This window comes from Ovis aries, chromosome 4 (genome assembly GCF_016772045.2).
Source record: "Ovis aries strain OAR_USU_Benz2616 breed Rambouillet chromosome 4, ARS-UI_Ramb_v3.0, whole genome shotgun sequence".
Classification (NCBI taxonomy): Eukaryota; Metazoa; Chordata; class Mammalia; order Artiodactyla; family Bovidae; genus Ovis; species Ovis aries.
Genome location: NC_056057.1, coordinates 10,648,925 through 10,673,470, shown reverse-complemented (window position 1 = coordinate 10,673,470; position 24,546 = coordinate 10,648,925). Strand labels below are relative to the sequence as shown.

Genomic DNA, 24,546 nt, shown 5'->3' with positions numbered 1-24,546 from the left:
CATTTCCATAGTCCAAAGTAAATATAAAATAAACAAGTAATGTCATTAGCAAAAAACCATAAAGTGAGAAATGTGTGTTAAAATGATGTATAACATGACCACATTTATTATGAATGTATTCCAATGTCAAACGGCAAATTTCAACAATTCGAAAACTGCAGTTACATTTACATCAACCTAGTATTTCGTTTGGGGAATATAGTTTATTTGATGAATCTCAGGTTGATGGCTATTTAGGTATTTTCAGTTTTTCCTCTTTTGGTGATATAGTTTTAACATCCATGTATAATTTATAACTTTGAAAATACAGTTTTTACAGTTTCAAACTTAAAATGGCTTATCATTAAGTACTGCTAAAATTATGACATGATACCTAAGAAGTAAGAAGGTGATAGATACTATGCTCCTGGTTTAAAAGAGATGATCTTAGTTTGTACGTTATACTTTTGATTGTTAAGATGGTCAGTGTCATTGGTTGGGCCAACAACTGCTCCGTTGTGGCCTTTGTTGGTTGTCATTTCCACATAAACTGATTAAAAATCTCAGTAGAGACAGTTGAATGAAATATTTGAGGGCATAACATTTGATATTAAAATATGACTTTTATGCCTCGGTCGTCAGCATTGCATAGACAGCCACATGTAGCCCCTATCCTGTAAATGTCTCTTACCTTAGGAACTCTAGCTGTAAGAAAATCATATTAAAGGTTTAACTGTTTTCATCTCAGGTAATTAGGCAGTATCCAGTTGAATAGAAACAGTTCTCGGTATGTGTTGTTTATAGTGGTTGTGTATCGTTTACTCTGCCAGAGAAATCTAGACGTATATAACTTACACTTGTTATGAACGTGGAAAATTTTGTCATTTTTAAAGATTTTAAGTAAAATGCAATAGATGAAAGGACCTTTTCATTTTTTTTTGGAATGTTAAGTACTAACTTTCAGGCCTTAAAATCAGTCTTTGTGATAGTCGTTTTCAACCAACGTTGTTTTTATTTAAAGAGTAGAAAATGGAGAAGGAAATGGCAACCCACTCCAGCATTCTTGCCTGGGAAATCCCATGGACAGAAGAGCCTGGAGGGCTACAGTCCATGAGGTTGTAAAAGAGTCAGACATGACTTAGCAACTAAGCAACAGCTTAGTCAGTTTCTGTTATGAGTACTGTAAAAAAGCTAAATAATTAAAAGCATAATTTGTGATAAAAAGTGGAAGAGTTTTTAATAAATGTTTGTTGACTTGAATTAAATTGGAAAACTTAATCATAGGATCAAGAAGTTGAGACTGAATTAAAGACTAGAATTTGTATCTGTTGTAAAGTGAATTCTAACAAAACAGTGTCGGCTAGACACAGTCATTAACGAATATTCTGCTTTATTTTGTCTCAGAATGTTTTTGGGCAAAGTGTATAAAAATACGTATTTCTGCTCTAGTAAGTGTAGGTTACAGAGCATAATATCATTGTAATTTTGTGGGGTTTTATGGTACAGAAATATATATAACATAAAGTTCACCATTTTAACCATTTTTAAGTGTATAATGCATTAGGTACATTGACGGTGTTAGACAGCTATCACCACTATCCATTTCCAGAAGGTTTTCATTATCTCAAACAAGAAGCCTTGTCCCGGTTACACCACTCTCAGCCCCTGGTGAACTCCCTTTTTTGTCTCTGAGTTCACTTATTCTAGGTACCCCAAATAAGTTGAATTATACAATATTTGTCCTTTGGTGTCTGCTTCATTTCACTTTGTGTGCTTCTAAGGTTCATCTGTGTTGTAGCATGTATCAGAATTTCACTCTTTTCTGAGGCTGAATAATGATCCATTGTATGTACTGAATTGGCCAAAATGCTCATCTGGATTTTCCTGTAAGATGGTATGGAAAAACCCAAACAAACTTTTTGACCAACCCAGTATATAGTACATTCTGTTTATCCATTCATCCATGGGTGGATGTGTGGGTTGTTTCCACCTCTTGGCTGTTGTGAATAGTGGTGCTGTGAACATGGGTATACATGTATCTCTTTGAGCCCCTCCTTTCAGTTCTCCGATCCTGAAGAATGGCAATTCTATGTTTAACTTTTTGAGGAATCGTCAAACTTTTCCAAAACAGCCGCACCATTTTTTATTCTCACCTGCAGTGCTTAACGGTTCCAATTTCTTCACATCCTTGACAACACTTTTTATTTTCTTTTTTTGATAGTAGCCATTCAACTGGTGTGAGGTGGTGTCTCATTGTTTTGATTTGCATTTCCCTCAGGACTAGAAACTCCGAGAGATAAGGGAAGACAGTGGAGCTTGGCATGCTGCAGTCCTTGGGTTTTCAGAGAGTCGACAACAATGACAAGTAACAGCGAACATCTTTTCGTGTGCATATTGGACATTTGTATATCTTCTTTGAAGAAATGTCTAAAGTCCTTTGCACATTTTTGAATGGGGTTTTGGGGTTTTTTGTTGTTGAGTTGTAGGATTTATTCATTCTGCATATTAACCCTTGTCAGATACATGATTTGCAAATATTTTCTTCCATTCTGTGGATTGCCTTTTCAGTCTTTTGATAGTATTCTTTAATGCACAAATGTTTTTAATTTTGCTGAACTCTTGTTAATTTTTTCTTTTGATGCCTTGCATAATTTAATTTTTCATAGTTAACAATCTGTGTATAAAATTGCTATCAGGATGGCACAGTATTTCCTGAGACAAAAGATAAAGTAGAATAAACAGTGAACTTAGTGTTAGGTCTCCATCTTTGAAACCGAGTTTCTTCATTTACCATTGAGGATAGTATTACTACCCTTAGAGCTTTATTGGGCTTTTGGAGAAAGTACTACAAAGCCACCTCAGAGTAAGAGAAGAGGTATCAATATTATTTTCATCAAATTTCTGGTGAAGATACATTTTCTGTGAAATAGTGGTATTACTTATCTCCCAAACCTCTGAGGCTTAATGTTGTTCAGTTGCAAAGTTGTGTCCAACTCTTTGCAACCCCATGAACTGCAGCTCGCCAGGCTTCCCTGTCCTTTACTATCTCTCTGGTCTGCTCAAACTCATGTCCATTGAGTCAGTCATCTAACTGTGTCATCCTCTGTTGCGCCCTTCTCCTCTTGCCCTCAGTCTTTGCCAGAATTGGGGTCTTTTCTAACGAGTCAGTTCTTCACATCAGGTGGCCAAAATATTGGAGCTTCAGTTTCAGCACCAGTCCTTCCAATGAATATTCAGGACTGATTTCCTTTAGGATGGACTGGTTGGATCTCCTTGCATTCTAAGGGACCCTCAAGAGTCTTCTCCAACAGCACAGTTCAAAAGCATCAATTTTTTGGCCCTCATCCTTCTTTATAGTCCAACTCTCACATCCATACATGACTACTGGAAAAACCGTAGGTTTGACTAGATGGACCTTTGTTGGCAAAGTAATATCTCTGCTTTCTAATATACCATCTAGGCTGGTCATAGCTGTTTTTCAAAGGAGCAAGCGTCTTTTTAATTTCATGGCTGCAGTCACCATCCACGTTGATTTTGGAGCCCAAGAAAATGAAATCTGTCACTGTTTCCATATTTCCTCCATGCATTTGCCATGAAGTGATGGGACCAGATGCCATGATCTTCTTTTCTGAATGTTGAGTTTTAAGACAGCTTTTTCTCTCTCCTCTTTCACCTTCATCAAGAGGCTGTTAGTTCTTCTTTGCTTTCTGCCATAAGGGTGATGTCATCTGCATATCTGAGGTTACTGATATTTCTCCCGGCGATCTTGATTCCAGCTTTTGCTTCATCCAGCCCAGCGTTTCTCATGATGTATTCTGCATATAAGTTGAATAAGCAGGGTGACGGTATGCAGCCTTGACGTTCTTCTTTCCCAGTTTTGAACCAGTCAGTTGTTCCATGTCCAGTTCTAACTGTTGCTTCTTGACCTGCATACAGGTTTCCCAGGAGGCAGGTAAGATGGTCTGGTATTCCAATCTCTTTAAGAATTTTCCAGTAGTTTGTGGAATCTACACTTTAACTGTGACCTACATAGTCAAAGGCTTTAGTATAGTCAATGAAGCAGAAGTAGATGTTTTTCTGGAATTCTCTAGTCTTTTCTGTGATTCAGCAGATGTTGGCAATTTGATGTCCTATTCCTGTGCTTTTTCTAAATCCAGCTTGTACATCTGGAAGTTCTCAGTTGTACTGTTGACACCTTGCTTGACAGACTTTGAGCATTATTTTGCTAGCGTGTGAAATGAGTGCAACTGTGTGGGAAGTTGAACTCAGTTCTTTGGCATAGTTTGACCTAGTATGCATTTATAGTAAAGATTGCTTTATGAGTAAGAAAATGGTTATTTTAATGGAGTTAATTTTTGTTTTTTTCCTCAAGGCCTATATGAACCCAATAGCAATGGCCAGATCAAGGGGTCCAATCCAGTCTTCAGGTCCAACGATCCAAGATTATTTGAATCGACCAAGGCCTACCTGGTATTTGTGAAACAATTTACCTATATAAATATATATAAGGTTTTTGTAAATGTTTTAAAGGTCATCTTACAACTTCTGCTGATTGCCAAGTAGTTGCTAGCTACATCATTGTTTGAAGTAGTATTTCACATGTGCTCCCTTTTGAACGTATAAAACACATGCATGGATGTAAAGCAAGCAGTTAGGAACCCACCACCTGGTACAGCTGAAGCTAGCGCTCTGCCAGAGAATCTTTCATACCAGAAACGTCTCTGTCTCCTAAAAGAGACCTTAGCCTTGCGGTATTCCAAGCTATTTAAAATGGTAGGTTTGAATAATTTAACCTTTCTTTGAGGTGTAACTTAAGTGTTGAGAAAGAAAATGTTAGGCCTTGTTTCTGGTTTTATCTGCTGGCTTTACAGTGTGTTAGGATTGCCCATTGTCTAAGTTGTGTGTTAAAGTTTGTGGGTTTTTTGCCCTCGTTGAGTGGCTCTGATCTTTCGTAAATAAAGCGTCATAGCTCTAACATTATTATTTTTCAGTATGTCTTATTATTAAATACCCATACTCCTGAAGTGACAGAAGATTCAGAGCTGTTAGCTTTTTATTCTTTCTAAGGGCCCCCAAGAGCTGGGCAGCTAGAGTTGAAACTTGTGCTTACACACAAAAGGAATCCTTCCTTTGAGTTAAATAGGAAGCAAGCTGTGTCTGCCCCTTCATCAGTGCCATTGTTTATTGGTGCAGCATACAGGGAAATAAATTATCGCAAAACAAAGTGTATTTTATCTTTAAGATTGGGGAGAAGGGATGAATACTTCTTTTTTCTTTTGAGAAGGGAAAGAGGAAGTGCCTAAGCTAGTGAATCACACATGTGGTCAGCCATCGCCAAGACAACCCTCAGGGTGGGTAATTGCTAGCAGGATTCACAGATAGTTGTGCTCACGGGCAAGATTTATTATAGTGGAAAGATACCAGGCACAGTCAGCCGAGGAGAAAGGCGTGGGGAGAACTCTGGGGGAGACTGGGGCAGCGTCTAGCACTGCTTCTGCGGAGTCATACAGGATACCGCCCTTAACTCCCCCAGCGGTGAGTTGCGGTAACACCTGTGAGATGTGGCCAACTCGTGTGATTCAGTATGTCCAGCTCTTTTATTGGCGATTGATCAGCCTCTGCCTATCAGCTGCCAAAATTTCAGACTTCCAGAAGGAATGCAGATGTTCATGTAAACTACTGTGTGTGTATAGATAGGCATAGTGAGCACTCTTATCAGGGACGGTGCCAAAATCTCAGTTCCCAGGTACCAGCCAGGGCCACTCTTTCTTGTAAGCAGGTGCATTATAAAGTGGGTGATTTAGTAGTGGACGATAGTAGTTCAGTCATAGAGGCCTTAACTCACCCTAACAGTGCAACTGCCAACTTTGTGACCGTCCCTAAGCTGCAGCCTCTTCTCTCCTATATAATGGGAGTCATAAAGTACCTTTCCTCACGGGATTGTTGTGAGGATGAAAGGAAGATGTATTTAAAACAGTGCCTGTTGTGGGCACGTGAGCTCACTTGCTGAGTCATTTCCAACTCCCTGTGACCCCAGGGACTGTAGCCCACCAGGCTCCTCTGTCCGTGGGAGTCTCCATGCAGGAACACTGCAGTGGCTTACCATTTCCTCCAGGGCGTCTTCCCAACCCAGGGATTGAACCTGTGACTCCTGTATTGACAGGCAGATTCTTTACCACTGAGCTACCTAGGAAGCCCTTACCTATTGTCTGGAAGTACTCAAATGTTTGGTGTTTATTATTAGTTCTTATAAATATTAGTTTATATAAACTTATAGATATATAAATTTAAATATAAATTTATATAAAATGTTAGTTCTTATAAACCCATGTTCTGGAGAGGAATGATTATGTTATCTGGTTGGATTTATTATGATAATTAATATACAAGGACATGAGCAAAGAAATTTTAAATGTAGCAACACGAGCTGGAATGGAGGCTTGTTAGGATATTAAAAAATTACGCAATTTTTCTTTGTCAACATCCATCTCTAATTTGAAATGATTGAAAATTTATTGTACATTCTATTTTTTAAGGGAAGAACTGAAAGAACAACTAGAAAAGAAAAAGAAAGGCTCCAAGGCATTGGCTGAATTTGAAGAAAAAATGAATGAGGTTTGTAAATTGTGCCTTTAGAAAAAGAGACTAATCTTTTTTCTTAAAAATAAAAAAAAATGAGATAATTTTTAATAAGCCAAGAGTTTGGGCCTAGCTTTTTAAAGGGGCTCTGTATTTTAGAAGTGTTTTTGTTAAATTGAATATGGTTTGTATTTAAATATTTGATTTCCTTAAAAAAGAAATAGAGAAAAGCCATCTTACGGTAATTTAAATCATCTTTTTTAAAGTTTTCTCAATGTTAGGTTCTTCCCTTCTCTCCCCTAGCCCCCAGGCCCGCATCTTACCTCGAATTTCCGGATGATGTTTGCTTGTTTTGATTACAAATCTACATGTAGTATTTCAGCCGCAGTATAGATTAATTGAACTTTTACTGTCTGAAAAGAGAATTTAACCACCTTTCTTAAAAAGATAAAAAGTTCTCAGTTTTAGTAATAACAACCTACTCCTCCTTTCAGTATACAGTGTGGAATTTCCACCTCATAATATCCTCTTTGAAGGAGCTCGTTAGAGGCTCCTTTGGTGACAGGGAAAAGGATCCTTAAACCTGCAGCATCTTTGACTATAATTAGAGGCTGAGATGGGAGCAAGATAGCAGAGGATGGAAGTCTGTACATTTCAGTATAAAAGGAGAAGGGGGCGACAGAGGATGAGATGGTTGGTTGGCATCACTGGCTCACTGGACATGAGTTTGAGCAAGCTCAGGGAAATAATAAAGGACAGGGAAGCCTGGCGTGCTGCAGTTCATGGGGTCGCAAAGAGTCGGACCCAGCTTAGCGACTGAACAACAAAGGACAGCAACACTGAGATGTATTAGGAGGGGAGAGATGACTTCTGATGTGTTTATAATTTTTCTGCAGAACTGGAAGAAAGAACTAGAAAAACACAGGGAGAAATTGTTAAGTGGAAGTGAGAGCTCATCCAAAAAAAGACAGGTAATGTCATTTTTATTTCATTGCTACTCTTAGTCTCAGAGTTGGGTTTACATAGTAACGCTGTGTACTGCTGCTAACAGGTCCATTGGAAAACCTACCTTATTTAGATTTGTACTTGTATTTGTTTGCTTTTAGAGAAAGAAAAAAGAAAAGAAGAAATCTGGTAGGGTGAGCAAAAGTTTTCCATTTTTCTAAATGTTATAATCAAGAGCCTACAAAACAAAAAGTAAGAGTAATTGATACAATCTGTATGCTAACTCTAGATAAGTCAGAGTCTGGAGGTCCTTTGGTAGTTATGGGTGGGTTTGTTCTGTTAATGATAATAAAAGGAAGGTACTGACCTCCTTATAACCTAGTAACTCCTTCACCACAATTAAAGAGGGAAAATTGACCACGCCTTTTGTTACTGTGGCGGGGGGCGGGGGTGGGTGTGTGAAATTTGACATTTAATATTTAAGTCATATGGCATCCATTTCTCAGAAACTAGATTGATCTCATTAAGTGTTTGAGAGACTTAGTAAAAGAAAAGTTCCTGCATCTCACAAGCTTTAATTGTTTTGTGCTTGGTCAAGTATTCATCTTCTTCTTCATCAAGCTCTGATTCTTCCAGCAGCTCTTCAGATTCGGAAGATGAGGTAATGTTTGCTCTCGTGATGAAATACGAAATACATGAAATGGCATCTCTGATGTCTTTCCTAAGAAGGGGAAACCTATTATGAAGAATCTGTTGGAAATGTTTACTTCCAAGTTTTGATTGATTATCTCTGAGAACACTGACATGAATAAATAACTAGATACTTAAATATTAGTAAATGTATTTTTTAGATTCCTAAGTTTGTTTTCTTCATTTAAGAATATTAGTAGAAGAAATGGATTTAAAAATCGGAAAGTCCATTTTAGCTAAGAATTACATGTGACTAAAATCACTTAATGTTTTTTAATTTTTAAAAAAAGTGATGTTTGTTATATTTTAAATATTTTTAAATAAAATGTATTTACAAGCTGATAGTTTCATTAAGTTTTGTTCATTGATAAAGTTTTGATGTCAATTAAATGCAACAAAACAAAGCAAATTATTTATGTTTCATGTAGGATAAGAGACAAGGAAAAAGGAAAAAGAAAAAGAAGAGTCGTTCTCATAAATCTTCTGAAAGTTCCATGTCAGAAACTGAATCAGACAATAAGGTAAAACTGTTTAAATGAGCAATGTTTTGGGTAGCAGACATTTAATTAGATTTTTCTTTTAGTTCTTACTATCTTAAATAGCTCTCAGTGTTGAAATGTGATACTGTTTTTTGTACTTTGATGCTCTGTGCCACTTAATTGATGCACTTAATATTGTACATAGGGCATTTAATTGTTCTCTAAATGCTCTGACATAAAGGTCTCCGTGTCTCAAAATTTTCGTGGTAACTTTATGATAAACATGGCTACATTGTTTTTCCCATCTTCATAAAGAATTTATAGTGCAGATAAAAAGCATCTTGCTTAAATTCATACAAATAGTATTAGAATTGTAAGTTGAATCTGTCTTCTGATATCTGATCCAGAGTCCTTTTTATGGTACTATACCTCATCTGTTCTGTACTATCCAGAATTATCAGGTACAGTTAACTCTCAAACATTAGTGGTCATAAGAAATACATGCAGGTTGTAATAAAAATGTAGATTTCTGGGCCCCATCGCCACAGTCTGATTTAGTGAAGCTGATTAGGATCAGAAGTCTACATTTTTAACAAACAGTCTCTATGATTCTGACATGGTGTTTCACAGTTTGACAAGCACTGCCCTGGGGGTCAAGGAGAACAAAACCACTAAATGAGATTTCTTCTGATAAAATGCCTAGCATCTAGAAAGTACTCAGTAGGTGGTAGTTTTGTTTTTAAAGCAGAAGAGCCAGTTTAATGATACTGATAGCTAACGTTTATTGACTGGCTGCTGTGTATTAGGCCTAGTTCTAAGCACTTGACTTTTAACTCAGTCCCCTCCCAACTCTATGAAGTAGATATTTGTTTATCCCATTTTATGGATAATGAAGGCTCAGAGAAGTTAATAGCTAGCTCAGAGGGATTCAAAAGTAGAAATTCTTGCCTGGAAATAAATTTCTTTCAATCAATCACCTTTTTGATATTTTTGTTAATTATGGTATAATGTTCTATCTTTCGCATTTAAAATTAATATACATATGTGTTTGTTTAGGATAGTTTAAAAAAGAAAAAGAAGTCAAAAGATGCAACTGAGAAAGATAAGGTAATTTATATTTTATGTTGCCTTTTTTATATTTATATATATATTTTTAATATTATGTATTCATTTTTAACTGCACTGGGTCTTCATTGCGTTGTGTGGACTTTCTAGTTGCAGCGAGTGGAAGCTACTCTTGGTTGCAGTGCACGGACTTCGCATTGCCATGGCTTCACTTGCTATAGGCTTTGAGGCATGCGGGCTTCAGCAGTTGTGGTGCACAGGCTCAGTAATTATAGTACATGGGCTTAGTTGCTCTGTGGCATGTGGGATCTTCCCGGACCAGGGATTGAACCCGGGTCCCTCGCACTGACAGGTGTATTCTTCCTGCTGAGCCACCAGGGAAATCCCTACATTGTTTTAATTTAATATGCTTCATTCCCTTTAAGAATCGCTTCAAGAAATTAACAATAAAGCATTCTCTTTTTAACTTAAGAGGTTTCTTTTGCCTATTGGGTTCGTTATTGAAGGTAAAAGATCAGAAGAGTATTCATGCAGAGAATTTGTGTAGGTGTAATGTATTATCTCAAAATTGAAATAGTGAAGTTTAAAACATTCCATTTGTTTCCTCACTTCATTTTAAAGAAAGTCCTCTTAATGAAAGAACATGGATTTCTGTTTCAAATTAAGTATACCATAGATAATTTGAAAAATGTTGTTTCTACTGTAAGTAGATGTTTTGTCTTCATTTACAGCTTATCTATGCTTAATGCTAAATTTATGCCTATCTAAGTTCCTAATTTATAATTTCTAGTCTTTCTGATTCCCTGGAGAAGGAAATGGCAACCCACTCCAGTGTCCTTGCCTGGGAAATCCCATAGACAGAGGAGGCTGGCAGGCTACAGTCCATGGTGTCACAAAGAGTCGAACACAACTTAGCAACTGAGCACATAGGCAGCCTTTCTGATTATTAAAAATAAAAGCCTGAAGAAAGCATTACTAATAAAAGAAAACTAAATAGCAATGTCACCAAATTTTATTCAGTCTTTTTATATCATTCCACTGGACATGAAGTTGGGCAAATTCTGGGAGATGGCGAGGGGCAGGGAGGCCTGATGTGCTGCAGTTCATGGGGTCGCAAAGAGTCGGACACAACTTAGTGCCTGAACAACAACAAAAATTGAGATGAAATTCACATAATATGCTATGAACCATCTTTCAATTATGATTTGGTGATACTTAGTTTATGTGCAATGTTAGGCGTTGATCTGCTCTTTAGTTTCAAGACTTTCATGATTCCATTAAAAATACCCACACTCAATTTCTTCTTTCTCCTCATCCTGTGTTGGCCTCCAGTCTGCTTTATGTCTCTATGGGCTTATGTGTTCTGGCTGTATCATATAAAAGCAGTTGTACTGTGTATGACCTTTTGTGACTGGCTTCTTTCCCTTAGTCTATAGTGTTTTCTCTTGGGTATATATGTAGAAGAGGTTTCCTTTTTTTTCAGTTTACAAATAAATACACTAAAAAAGAAACCATATTGACAGAGTTGGTTTCATTAATTCCAAGGATTCAAGGATATAAAATTTATTAATAAAACTTGCCATATTAACTGATCAAAGGAAGGAAATTGTGCGATTATTTTCATAGTTCCAACAGGGTGTGATATAATTTCAACAAATTCCTGATTTTCAAAACCATTATAAAATAATAAGCAGTTACTTTCATGTGTTTAAAAAAAATGTAAAACTGAAAACTGGCAGTTTACAAACATGAAAACTAATAAAACATCTGCAGTATGATTCTGAAGTACTTCAATATATACAAAATATAGAGTAATACATACACACACAATGAATAACACACATACATACCCAGCAGAATTAGCACATGGTTTGCGTTTGTCCTGTCTTGTTTTATTGGCGGACGTCTCTGTCACACTCTCCTTCACTGTAGGCAGCTGTTTTTGAAATTACTGTGTATCCTTCCTGTCCACCGTTATATTAATGTGTGTTCACACATATTTTCAAAATGGTATTATTGTGTTTTCTTCTGAAACTTGCTTTTTTTCACACAACATTGCAGTTGACATTTATCCTTCTTGATACTCTCAAGTTAGTTTCTTCTGCTTCTACTATTCCATTATTTTAATGCCCCACAATTTGTATTTCCAGTCTTTTGTTTGTAGACATCTAGGTGGTTTTCTGTCTTCAGCAGTGCAAACAGTGCTGCAGTGGCTATTTGTTATCTATTTCTCCTTTTCCTTAATTTTCTAAGGTGTACCTGGGACTATAATTTCTGGGTCCGGGGAACATGTTAGTAACACTTAACTTGTCTGCATTTTACTCATCAAAGTGCGTATTTTCTAATTTACATTCCTACTAGTAATATATGATAGTACCCTTGCTCCTCATACATACATACCACGCTGTTGAGACCTCCTGTGTTGCTAGTTTAATATGTAGACATGTCTGAGCCCCTTCATTAGCCAAGCAGATTTCAGTCTGTCTGGATTGCCTCTTCATGATCTTGGCCCATTTTTCTGCTTGATTTTAATCTTTCCAGTTGATAAGAGTTATATGCCTTGATTGCTAATCTTTCAGACACATAATTAACATCTCTTAAGAGAAGTCTACAGTTTCTCTTAATCTTATTTAAGATGTCTGTTATAATCTTACAATGTTTTAATTTTCAGTCATATATATCAATCATTATTTTTAGCTCCATTTTTATTTTAAATTGTTCCAAAAGTGCTTGGCAATACAATACCTAATTAGAAAATATAATGGAAAAATATATTTCATTTATAATATTTACAAAAAATATATAGGAAAATCTTAAGGAAGTGAGCAGGACTAATTTAAAGAAAACTATGCACATCTATTCAGAAATACATGAAAATTTAATAAAATTTCTGAGTGTGACTTGCCCTGCTAGAAGTTGAAACGTTTTTCATATACTTTGATTAAAGCAATGTGGTATGGTACAGGAATAGAAAAAAGAAAAATGGAACATTGTAGAGTCCAGGTAAAAATTGGTAAATATTTGTGGAATTTAATATATGCCAGAAGTGGCATTTCTTGGGCCAAAGTGACTAACCATTTGAAAAATTTTAAGTTTAACACTCCTTAAGGTCAAATAAATTCCCAGATAAGTCAGAAATGTATGAAAATGTAGCTAGAGAAAGACATGGGTGAATATAACATCAGAGCAACACGGGCCTCAAAACCCAGGAACTTTTGACCATATAATTCAAATTCTGAATAGCAAAAAGACATTTAAGCTATGAACAAAGTTTAAATACATATGAATACACTAAGAAAAACTGCTAGGAATATGTAAGACAAAAAACTTGATCTTCAGTAATTAAGGGAAAGAGAATACCTCACACGCATAAACATAGGCAAAACACGTGTGTGTGTGTCTGTGTCTGTGTGTCTGTGTGTGTGTGTGTGTGCTTAGTTGTGTCCGATTCTGCAGCCCCAGGGACTGCAGCCTGCCAGGCTCCTCTGTCCGGGGCTTTTTCTGGGCAAGAATACTGGAGTGGGTTGCCATTTCCTCCTCCAGGGAATCTTTCCGACCTAAGGATTGAAACTCGTCTCTTGTGTCTCCTCCATTGGCAAGGTAGATTCTTTACCACTGTGCCACCTGGGAAACCTAAAAAACATGTTTAGGCAATTCTTAAAGAAAATATGAACTATATTCTAATAATCTGAGACTGCTATGACTGATGAAAGAATCTGATGAAGAGGCTTTTCGGTGAGGTGTGATTGATGCACAAATGAAATAAACAATTTTGAGGGTTGTGGGAGAGGGAGACAATCATTTGGATGAAGGCTACTTTGGTTTTTTATTTAGTCTTTATTGTTAGATAAAGATTTTGCCCTCACATACCCTTTTCTCTGTTTCAGCTTTAATAGCAAAAACCTATATGCCTGCCCTCCAGAAGGAGATGGGTTAAATAAATTGTGGGATATACTTTCAGTGATACATATTTTCAATGTATATCAAAAGTGGCCAAAAATGATGGTGTAATTGGCATGGAAAGATACTGTTGGGTGAGAAGAGTGGGTTACATAAACAGGTATTTAGGTAAAGGCATACATACACACAAAGATGTTTCCCAAAATCCCTGTAGTGAGATTTGGGTGCATTTTCTTATAATGAATTATTTCTACCAAAATAATAAAGCTGTTTACAGGAACAAATCACCTGTGATCTAACGTGTATCATCACTTTTAGTTTATTTTCTTGTTTACATCTTCAAAATCGGGTTCATGCTATAGAAAAAAATGGTCACTTTTTTCCGTGTAAGATAAGGTGGTGAGCATTTTTTCCTTTATGTGGTCTTGTTTTTGTTATGAACTACTTCATACATACAGATAAAGTATATAGAAAATATAAAATGACAACTGGCATATCCAGAATGCAGCTTTAATAAATCTTCATGTTTTGTCTCTTTTGCTTCAGATGTTTCCAGAGTACTTCTCCCTTCTCCCAGTCTTACTCTCCTTTTCTTCCCCCGAGTTATACATTTTCTCATCATTAAATGCTTAGGGATTTTCGGGGGTTAAGTTTGTGGGGGGGGGGGTTGTTTTGTTTTTAGTGTGAATTTAACACTAAATGCATTAAAGTGCAGTGATCTTTTTAGATTCTTTTCTATAGCACTAGGCCTGTCTGATCCAACCCTGGATTGAAACAAAAGAGTTAGAATGCAAAGGACCCAAATCTTATACTATATTTTCATTAACTCTTTAAGATTCTATCATGTTCAATTAGAGAAAATAAAGAGGATATTACATCTAAGTCGATGTATAGTTATTTCTTTTCAAGTTACTTAATAAAGTAACTTTTATTGGAATTAGAAACTGATTCCTGATAATTGTCACCAATTTTAGACAGTTCTAAAGTGAAAATGGGTAGTTTTTGTGATAATAGGAAAAAATTTTAAGTAGAACTTAGAAACGTAAAATTCTTGTGGCATACTACTATATCTGAGCCAGCATACATGTATTTGTTTTTCGTAGGACATTAAAGGGCTCAGCAAAAAAAGAAAGATGTATCCAGAAGATAAACCATTATCATCTGAGTCAGAGTCAGAATCAGAGTATACTGAAGAGGTAAGTATGTAATTAAATCCATTTTCTTTAAAATATCTAGTTATTTGACTTAATAAATGTGAATTATTAAAAAATAATTTTTCATAAGTATTTGACTCACTTTTCTAACATGTTAAAGAAATGCCACTTAAGAATAAATTCTGTATTTTTACAGAAGATAGTAATACTGTTTTTATTTTGATAATTATATTCCCACATACCTTTCCAATCTGAGAACTTTTATTTTTACTCTCCTAATATTTATTCTTTAAATTTTAATACCATTTTGATGACATGAAAAATACTGTTTAGTATGTAGCACATTAAAACCCAGCAGTCCCTTGTTTTGGTTTTGAGCTGCTCTTTAGGAAGCAGAAAGATTATAAGGTAAAGCAGAAATGTTGACAGGACCTCAGTTTTCCTATCCGTAAAATGAGGGACTACGATTAGGTAATCTAGACCGTCCTTTTCAGCTATAATATCCATGTCTTAGATTTTGTACTCCATTGGATTTAGAGTCCATTCTTAGTTCATTTTAGGTTTATATGTCATCATCTTTGATGTAGTCCTCTGCTTAGACTTGAATTCCTCATTTGAAAAATAAAACTTGTAGCAATTTTATAGCAATTTATGTAGCAATATTTCACACTATTCATTTAATGAAATTTGTAGGTAATATAGCTTGTTTATACACATGTTTATATTATTGATAGTATCCCCTAGAGAAATAAAAATGAATAGAAGAAAATAGTATAAAATTTTATAAAATTATATAAGTACTTGAGCATAATAACACTGGAAGACATAAACTATTGATCTGCAGCAAAATGCAGGCTATAGCAGGCAAATTGACCTATGCCCTTAAAAAGCCATAAAATAGCATTGTCATCCGTGACATTTTCGAAAGTGGTACAGTTCCCAGTAAAGCTCCGAATGAAACAAAGTACGGTCTTCCCTCTATTTACATGATATTGCTCTTGTAGGACATGTACTCTCCTGTCATTCTTCATGTCTGCAGGGAGTTGGTTCCAGGACCCTTGTGGATATAAAAATCCGCAGGTGTTGTCTCTTACATAAAATGGCATAGTAAATATTTGTGTATAACCTCTGCACATCCTCCCATATACTTTTACATTATCTGTAGAGTACATATAATACCTAATACAATGTAATTGCTGTATAAATAGCTACTGGCATGTGGCCAGTTAAAGTTTTGCTTTTTGAAACCTTCTGCCACTTTTCCCCAAATTAAAAAAAAATTTTGTTTGTTTACTTCTGGCTGTGCTGAATCTTCGTTGCTGGGTGGGCTGTTCTCTAGTTGCTGCATGCAAGCTTCTCACTGCAGCGGCTTCTCCTGCGGAGCATGGGCCCTAGAGGGCAAGGGCTTCAGTAGCTGTGGCGTGTGGGCTCGGTAGTCGGGGCTCCTGGGCCCTAAAGCGTCGGCTCAGTAGTTGAGACACGTGGGCACAGTTGACCTGCGGCTTGTGGGATCTTCCCGGATGCAAGGATTGAACCCGCATCTCTGGTATTACAGGTGGATTCTTTACCACTGAGCCACCAGGGAATCCCCTTCCCAAATATTTTTGGTCCGTGGTTGATTGAATCCATGGGTGCTGAACCCATGAATATAGAGGGCCAACTGTATGTTAAAACCCAGTACAAAATACTTTGTGTTCATATTTTAATAAACTTGTTCAGTCACTCAGTCATGTCTGACTCTGCAGCCCCGTGGACTGCAGCACACCAAGCTTCCTTCACTATCTCCTGAAGTTTGCTCATGCTCTTGTCCACTGAGTCAGTGATGCCATCCAGCCATCTCATCCTCTGTCGTCCCCTTCTCCTCCTGCCCTCAATCTTCCCCAGCATCAGGATCTTTCCCAGTGAGTCGGCTGTTCACATCGGGTGGCCAAGTTCAGCTTCAGCATCAGTCCTTCAATGAATGTTCAGGGTTGATTTCCTTGCGGATTGACTAGTTTGATCTCCTTGCTGTCCAAGGAACTCTGAAAAGTCTTCTCCAAAACCACAGTTTGAAAGCATCAGTTCTTAGACATTCAGCCTTCATTATGGTCCAACTCACATCCATATATGTGACTACTGGAAAAACCACAACTTTGACTATATGGACCTTGTTGGCAGAGTAATGTGTCTGCTTTTTAATACGCTGTCTAGGTTTGTTGTTGCTTTCCTTCTGAGAGGCAAGCATCTTTTAATCTTGTGGTTGCAGTCACCATCTTTCCCCATGTATTTGCCATGAAGTAATGAGACTGGAGGCCATGGTCTTAGTTTTTTGAATGGTGAGTTTTAAGCCAGCTTTTTCACTCTCTTCTTTCACTGTCATCAAGAAGCTTTTTAGTTCCTCTTTGCTTTTTGCCATTAGGGTGGTGTTACCTGCATATGAGGTTATTGATACTTCTCTCAGCCATATTGATTTCAGCTTGTGATTCATCCAGCCTGGCATTTCAAGCATGATGTACTCTGCATATAAGTTAGATAAATAGGGTGACGGTATACACCCTTAACGTACTCCTTTCCCAATTTTGAACCAGTTCATTGTTCGATGTCTGGTTCTAACGGTTGCTTCTTGACCTACATACAGGTTTCTCAGGAAGCAGGTCAGGTGGTCTAGTATTGCTATCTCTTTTAGAATTTTGCACCGTTTGCTGTGATCCGCACAGTCAAAGGCTTTAGTGTAGTCAGTGAAGCAGAAGCAGATTTTTTTCTGGAATTCCCTTTCTTTTTCTGTGATCTGGTGGATGTTGGCAATTTGTTATGTGGTTCTTCTGCCTTTTCTAAATCCAGCTTGTCTATCTGGAAGTTCTCGATTCACATACTACTGAAGCCTAGCTTGAAGGATTTTGAGCATAAAACCCTGCTAGCATGTGAAATGAGCACACTTTTGTGGTAGTTTGAGCATTCTTTGGCATTGCCCTCTTTGGAACTGGAATGAGAACTGACCTTTTCCAGTCCCGTAGCTGCTGCTGAGTTTTCCAAATTTGTTGGCATATTGAGTGCAAAACTTAAACAGCAGCATCTTTTAGGATTTTTTACTTTTTATAATTGCGTCCATTATATGAATGTCAAGCAGGCTATTACAGATTTATGTCAGGGCTATCCTATTGCGTGACAGCCCTCCCCTGTATTAACCTGGCCCTCCCCGCTCAGTCATTGTGATGACAAGAATACCACCAGGAACAGTATTTTTATTTTCTAAGTGTTTTCACGAGAGAACTACCACCCCTGTTGAAAGCTAATAGTCTCTAATGTTTATTTGTTCTGTTACTTGAGTCTGTTTTAGTTTGTTTGCTCTATTGTTAGTTACTTTTCATGTATTTAACATATAGTAACCTAGCAGATAAACCAAACAATTCAACATTTTGGCAATTTCTGCCTTTCAGTATTATAATATGTTGTATTAATTATGTATTTCTTAATATAAAATGTTATACTTGGATTTAACATTAATACACATCAACTTTAGCACTTTGAATGTAATGTAAATCCAGTGTGTCACACTTCAAAATATTTAAATAAAACATTAATGGGGTAATAATTGTTACTTAAAAAGATTTTTAATCAGTTCATTGGTACCAAGTACACTATATACATTTTTTTATATATGTATATACACATATAAAGCTACTGTTTATTACCAACACCATAGGTAAGAAAAACACCTACCATATTCTAGCCCGCTCCCTTGAGGGTGGGTTTTACCTACATTTTACCAAGAGGCTACAACTGAGAGTAATACGTAGCAGAGGTAGGATTCAGAGCTTAGTCTGTTTCCTTTCATAGCTCAAATTTTTTTCTGCTGTGCCTCGACTGCTGTTTTTAGGTGCTGGAAGAGTGGCTCAGTGGTAAAGCGCCTGCCTGCAGTGCAGGAGACCCAGGTTCGATCCCTGGGTCAGGAAGATCCCCTGGAGAAGGGAATGGTAACCCACTCCAGTATTCTTGCCTGTAGAATCCCATGGACAGAGGTGCCTGGCAAGCTACAGTCCATGGGGTTGCAAAGACTCAAAGACAACTGAGCGACTAACGCTTTCACTTTCCTTGAAAGGTTTTTCTTTGAATCCTCCCTGTGATTTAACATAGGCTTAAGGAACAACAAAGCAACTTAAAATGTTATTTCATTGTCAAAAAAAAGTTTTTTACATAAAAATGTTAAAGATGCAAGTTATATTAGTGAATGAAAAAAAAAATGCCTTGGGTATAAGTTACTTATTTAACTTTTCTCCACAAAAATTTTAATTCTGTAGGTACGAGCAAAAAAGAAGAAAAGCAGTGAAGAACGAGAAAAAACAACAGCAAGTATCACTTACGTTTTTACGTGATAACAGTATAGCTGTTTTATTTAATATAAACATCATGATAAAGCATGATTGCATTTACTAGAACTAAATATTTATTGAGAAAGATGTGGTGTTCAGCAGCTTCACTTAATGAGTTGGAGAAAGTTAAATTGACTCAAAAGGAAGCATATCCTGGTAGCATTTCAGTATTTCACTGTTAAAACTGTAAGCTTAAACTTTTGTTTGACTTCCTTAAACAATGCTAGGAAACGTGAAACTAAAGTATGGTGATTCCCTCCATCTTTGAGAGTAGTTATTCCCAGATCTACCAAACCTGATACTAATAGAAAAAAGCTCTGGAAGCACAGGCTTCAGTGAAAAATTAGCAGGAATGTGACATCATAAATGATTCATTAATAAAGATGATTCTTGTCATTTCTAAAGCCAGCTCTACTGAAGAGAATAAGGAAAATGGACCTGGTATCCAGTGAGAAGCAGACCAGCCTAGAGAAAGTATATAACAAATTACCAAAAAGAAATGGAGGTCATATCACCAGACTAATTTAGGAGCACTCACATAAGTATGGGCTGTGGCCTTTGAAGGCATTTTCTTAGGAAGAAGTAAAAGAAAAATGAACAGCATCATCTGTAGGTTTGAAAGTAACTACCCCCTCCTCAAAATATCTTTAGCTCTTAAAATGAGAGTCCTCTGAAAAGAAAGTTCACCTGGTAATGTATGATTCATAACATTTTATATGCTCCAAGATCAAGGAAACATTTAAGAGACTTTTTTCCTGAGTGGGAAAATAATTTGGGTGAAGACTGCTTTCATCTTTGGTTAGATTATTAAGACATAAAGTTAATTAATTTGGGATAATTGTAATATATATTTGCATACTTCACTGTTTCATGCATTCAGTTCCAAGTATTTATTAAGCTTCTCTATGCAGGCACGGTTCTGTCTTGGTTAGAGCTGTTATAATGGAGTTCAAGATAGATAAGAGGGTGATAAATGAGAGGCTGACTGAGGGAGGGAAGGCCTCTTTAAGGAAGTAAAATTCAGCTGAAATCTGATTCACAAAAAAGAGCCAACGAGTAAATGAACACTGTCCGAGACAAAGAGAAGAGCTCAAGACATGTGGTGGGAGTGAGCTTGGTACATTTGAAGAAATGAAAAAAGTAGGCTTGGCTCCTCCATAGAAGACAAAGAGGAAGAGCGTGCAGTGAGGTTGGAAAGGAAGCAGAGGCCCTATGACAGAGCACACTGGGCTTTTATCAAAACAGACAGGTGGCCTGAATCAACTTCACCTTTTTAAAATATTTGACGGAGGTGATGAGTTGACGTAAATGAGAAATGCTATTATTTGTATTGCAGTGATAGTGGTGGAGATGGATTGGCCTGGTAGACCTGAGATATGTTTTGGTCTTAGGTGGTAGGACTTGCTCAGTGCCTCAGGGCTGGAGAGTGGAGTTAAAAGAGTAGAGTCAAAGAAGCTTAGATTCTTTGGCTTAACTAAAATAATGAATTAACTAGTGGTGCCATTTACTAAAATGGTTGAAAAAGGATCCTGAGCGAAAAATTTGGCATTTTTAATGGTAGTTTTAAATATGCATGGTAGAGCTATTAATGAGGCACTTGCAGTCTTCAGAGCCTAGGACTAGATATAAAGATTGGTTTGTAAGTGGTGTTTAAAGCCTGTGATTGGGAAAGCATGTGGAAAAGAAGGAAGCCCACAAAGGTTGAGCAGAGGAAGAACCAGCAGAGGAACTGAGGTCTTTGTGAAGGAAGAAAGGCAGCAATGAGGTGTCCTGGAAGCCAAGAAGAAAGGTGTTTAAGAACAGAGTGGCCAACAGTCCTTTTATGAAAAAGTAACCTGTACCCAAAACTTACCTTTAGAAGTCCAAATGTAAGATTTGGACTCTGTAACAGTCCTTGTATACTTGGACTTGTAATGGAAAGAACAACGAAGTTGTTTTAAGAGCCACAAAGTAGTAAAGGCCTTAGTGGGGGCAAGGGGTGGAAGGTTCTCCTAGATTAGCAGATGGACTGGAAGCGTTGCTTTTGCCACCTCTGTGTGCCTTTTCCCTTTTTACTTTCTTCTCCTGAATATCAGCACTAGTGTATTGATAGCCCATTTCCACATATCTGTTTCTAAAAGGTCTGCCTTTCTCTTTTATATCAGAAAGTCAGGGTGTAGCAAAATTTTAGCTTCCTTTGTCTAGTCACAATATGACTACTTTTATAATGGTCTGTTCCTCTAAAAATCAAGTGCTAAATAGACTTTTCAACTTGACATCAGTATTTTGTACCAGTTAATTGTTAATGAAGTAGTCCTACCAGCCTGAGCAGTACATAATCTGTTCCTTTTTACCTAAAAATAGGTTTAGTGTATTTTCCCTTTGAATGCTACCATTTTACAATTGTTTTCCTGTGATGTGACATTTCCTTTGCAATTACTATAGTTATTGCAGCTTTAAAAATTAGATAACAGAAAGTATAGCAGTTGATACCATAATTCAGTTGAATTTATTTCCTATAGGAAATGTTGTTAGAAGCTATGTTAATGTGCTACTGACATAGAGTTTTTCTTTATCTTTTGAAAATTGACAAGTACTTTCTTAGTCCTCATACAGTATTATTGAGACTTTTCGAGAAAGGTTTTGAGTAACTTACTTGTTTGTGTGGATTGTTTGAAATGACTGCATAGTAACTTAGAAGTATGATAGTGAAGTTGCTTTTAATTTGCACATTTTCATGTAGCTATATCTAACATGGAACTGTCTTTCCAGGAAAAAACAAAAAAGAAAAAGAAGCATAAGAAACACAGTAAGAAGAAGAGAAAGAAGGCTGCTAGTTCAAGTCCTGACTCACCATAACATTCAGAAGAATCAGGATTTGCTTACAAAGAAAGTGCAATGTCTAAGGAAATTTCAACTGTGAAAATTATGGCATATTTACTAAAATGCATGAATTTTCTTGTTTTTAAATTATTCCTGGACTATCAGTAGCCACTCAGATGCCACTGTGTGAAAGGGCCATAATTGTTGCCTGCTGCTTGAACATCTATTTTTTTCCCTCTTCCAGTAACTCTGGGAGGTAATACACTTCAGTCATACTAGTGGTTTAAGATATTTGGGAATAAAGTTAATATTTTGACTAGAAGTATCTAATGATAAATCAGCAAAAACTGAATCTGTATACATCATTAAGATGTAATCAGAGATGACCAGATGACTCTAGTTAACCTTTTTTGAAGTAGGGATTACGTTGATATTTCAAAATCCTTACTCTTGTAGATAAGTGTATTTTAAAATTTTCCCCTTTTTATTTACCGGGGGAAGGAGCTTTTAGGGGTGGGGGGTGGTTTGCTATCACTTTAGCTAGCAGAATAGCGTGCCTTTATCCTCACACATCTTATTTTTGTGGACACAGTAGCCATGCTTCATGGGGAGGTCAGAGCCAGGTATGGCAGTCTTGCCCTTTACTGAGCTTAGTCACATCCTCGGACTCTGTCCCATGCTACTTTGAGTGAACCAGAGAAATAGCCTTTTGCAGCATGAGAATGCCCCCAAAGCTCTGGGATTTACCTCCACTTCGATAATACTGAATGTTTTTTAGCATTAGAATGTGTTATAACATTTGAACTAATTTTGATTACACTTTGGCTTTGAAAAGGAATCATTTCAGATAGACACTGGTACTTTTTGAACTTGATAGCTAAAGATTCTAAAATGCATGTTTTATATTGTTAAGTTTTAACCAGTCAGGAAAATTTTATGTAACCAGTGATAGTTCTTTTATTTTTTGTATGAGTTTTGTTTAGGCTGTAATGTTTAGCTTTTTATTAACTTCTTATTCTTGCTATCTTAAATTCCTCAACTGTGTTTAACAGCATACTTGCCAAGCTATTTAGCATGTAAAAAGCAGGTTTTTGATTTTTTTTTTTTTAATTTTTAACGGCTTCATATTGAAGCTGAGACTTACCATAAAAAAGTTGAGTGGCAGGTCTGGTATGCTGTGTCTTGTTACATAAAACTATTGCCAGAATCTTAGTAAATATAACGTTTTAAAAGTTTGTCTTTGTATATTCACAGCAGATTATGACAAGTTAAATTTAAGTGAGAATTACATTATTGCTTTTCCTGTGTCACATTTTACTAAGATTTTGTGCCTCATATCTCCTGCTGAACTGTTTACTAGTAATGTTAAAGAGAATTGATAAATCATTTTCACTTTACATTTTTATATAATCAGGTAACATGAAATATAATTTGATGTACAATTTTGCCTGTTACAGAGAGTGTGCTAATTATAGTGGCATATGCGCGAAACATTTTGGCATGACGAGAAGCTGAATAAATAGCTATTTTACCTAAAAATAGCTGTGTCCTTATCAGCTCCCTTTGAGTCACAAGTTATAAACATTAAGAAATGAAATGGTAGATAGATAAGACATGTCCCCAAATTTTTAGCAAATTTCCCTAAACTTTATGCTTGAATTTTCATAATCTTTCCTCTTTAAAGAAATCTACAAGGTTTTGAGTACACAGCAAGTTGGGGAGATATTTTTTATCCTAAAAGAAGTTTCTCAGAATTGTTCATGAAATGCTAAAGGACAGGACAAACGTATCAAGTTACTTGTTGATCAGATTTGCTTTGAACATACAAGTATACCTTTACGGACTGGTCCAGTATAGGATGATTACGTACCACTAAAAGCAGCAGTTCATTTTATTAGACTGGAGAAGAAGGTGATTTGGCAAAAATTGTATTCTTTCCAGGTTGTGCTGACTGCCTAGGAAACTACTTTTTCATTGGTCTTCTTGTAGTAGCCTTAACAGTCTTCTGAAAGGTATACAAGAAAATTTGAGCAGGTGATGTTATGTGCAAGTTAATAACATCTCTTTCTCTCTCCACCAAACTCGTTTTTCTTATACTGATTCTATAAACATAAAACATGTTATTTGGATAATGATGCCAAGGTAACTGCAACACAGTTAGTTGATGAGTGTCTGGGTTGAGAAATTGAATTTATACCTGGTGCTACCTTTTTCTGATTGTTTTGAATTCCTTTGGTTGCCCTTAGTATATTTAGGTGTTTAAAATACCCTCAGATTATTCGGGCTTCCCTGGTGGCTCAGAGGTTAAAGCATCTGCCTCCAATGTGGGAGACCCAGGTTCGATCCCTGGGTCGGGAAGATCCCCTGGAGAAGGAAATGGTAACCCACTCCAGTATTCTTGCCTGGAGAATCCCATGGGCAGAGAAACCTGGTAAGCTACAGTCCATGGGGTCGCAAAGACTGGGACATGACTGAGCAACTTCACTCAGATTATTCTGAATTTACTTTATCCAGAGTATGGATTCATATTCCTCCAGTCAAGATGTGTTAAGAGCCTGATTTTCTTCTAATTTCATGGCGAACAATTGACTAGCCACTAAGAAC

General features: G+C 36.6%; 1 protein-coding gene across 2 annotated transcripts in view; it reads left to right on the top strand.

Annotated features, from left to right (window-relative positions):
• Positions 1-23,481, top strand: part of FAM133B (family with sequence similarity 133 member B) — a 28,486-nt gene extending 5,005 nt beyond the window's left edge. For both annotated transcript variants that reach the window (XM_004007714.5, XM_060414456.1), the window contains exons 2-11: positions 4,352-4,449; positions 6,516-6,594; positions 7,455-7,529; positions 7,665-7,697; positions 8,102-8,164; positions 8,622-8,714; positions 9,729-9,779; positions 14,741-14,833; positions 19,069-19,116; positions 21,892-23,481. In XM_004007714.5, coding sequence (XP_004007763.1) covers positions 4,352-4,449; positions 6,516-6,594; positions 7,455-7,529; positions 7,665-7,697; positions 8,102-8,164; positions 8,622-8,714; positions 9,729-9,779; positions 14,741-14,833; positions 19,069-19,116; positions 21,892-21,978 — 720 coding nt within the window. In that variant the 3' untranslated portion in view covers positions 21,979-23,481. The remainder of the gene's footprint in view (positions 1-4,351; positions 4,450-6,515; positions 6,595-7,454; positions 7,530-7,664; positions 7,698-8,101; positions 8,165-8,621; positions 8,715-9,728; positions 9,780-14,740; positions 14,834-19,068; positions 19,117-21,891) is intronic.
• Positions 23,482-24,546: the final 1,065 nt, after the last annotated feature.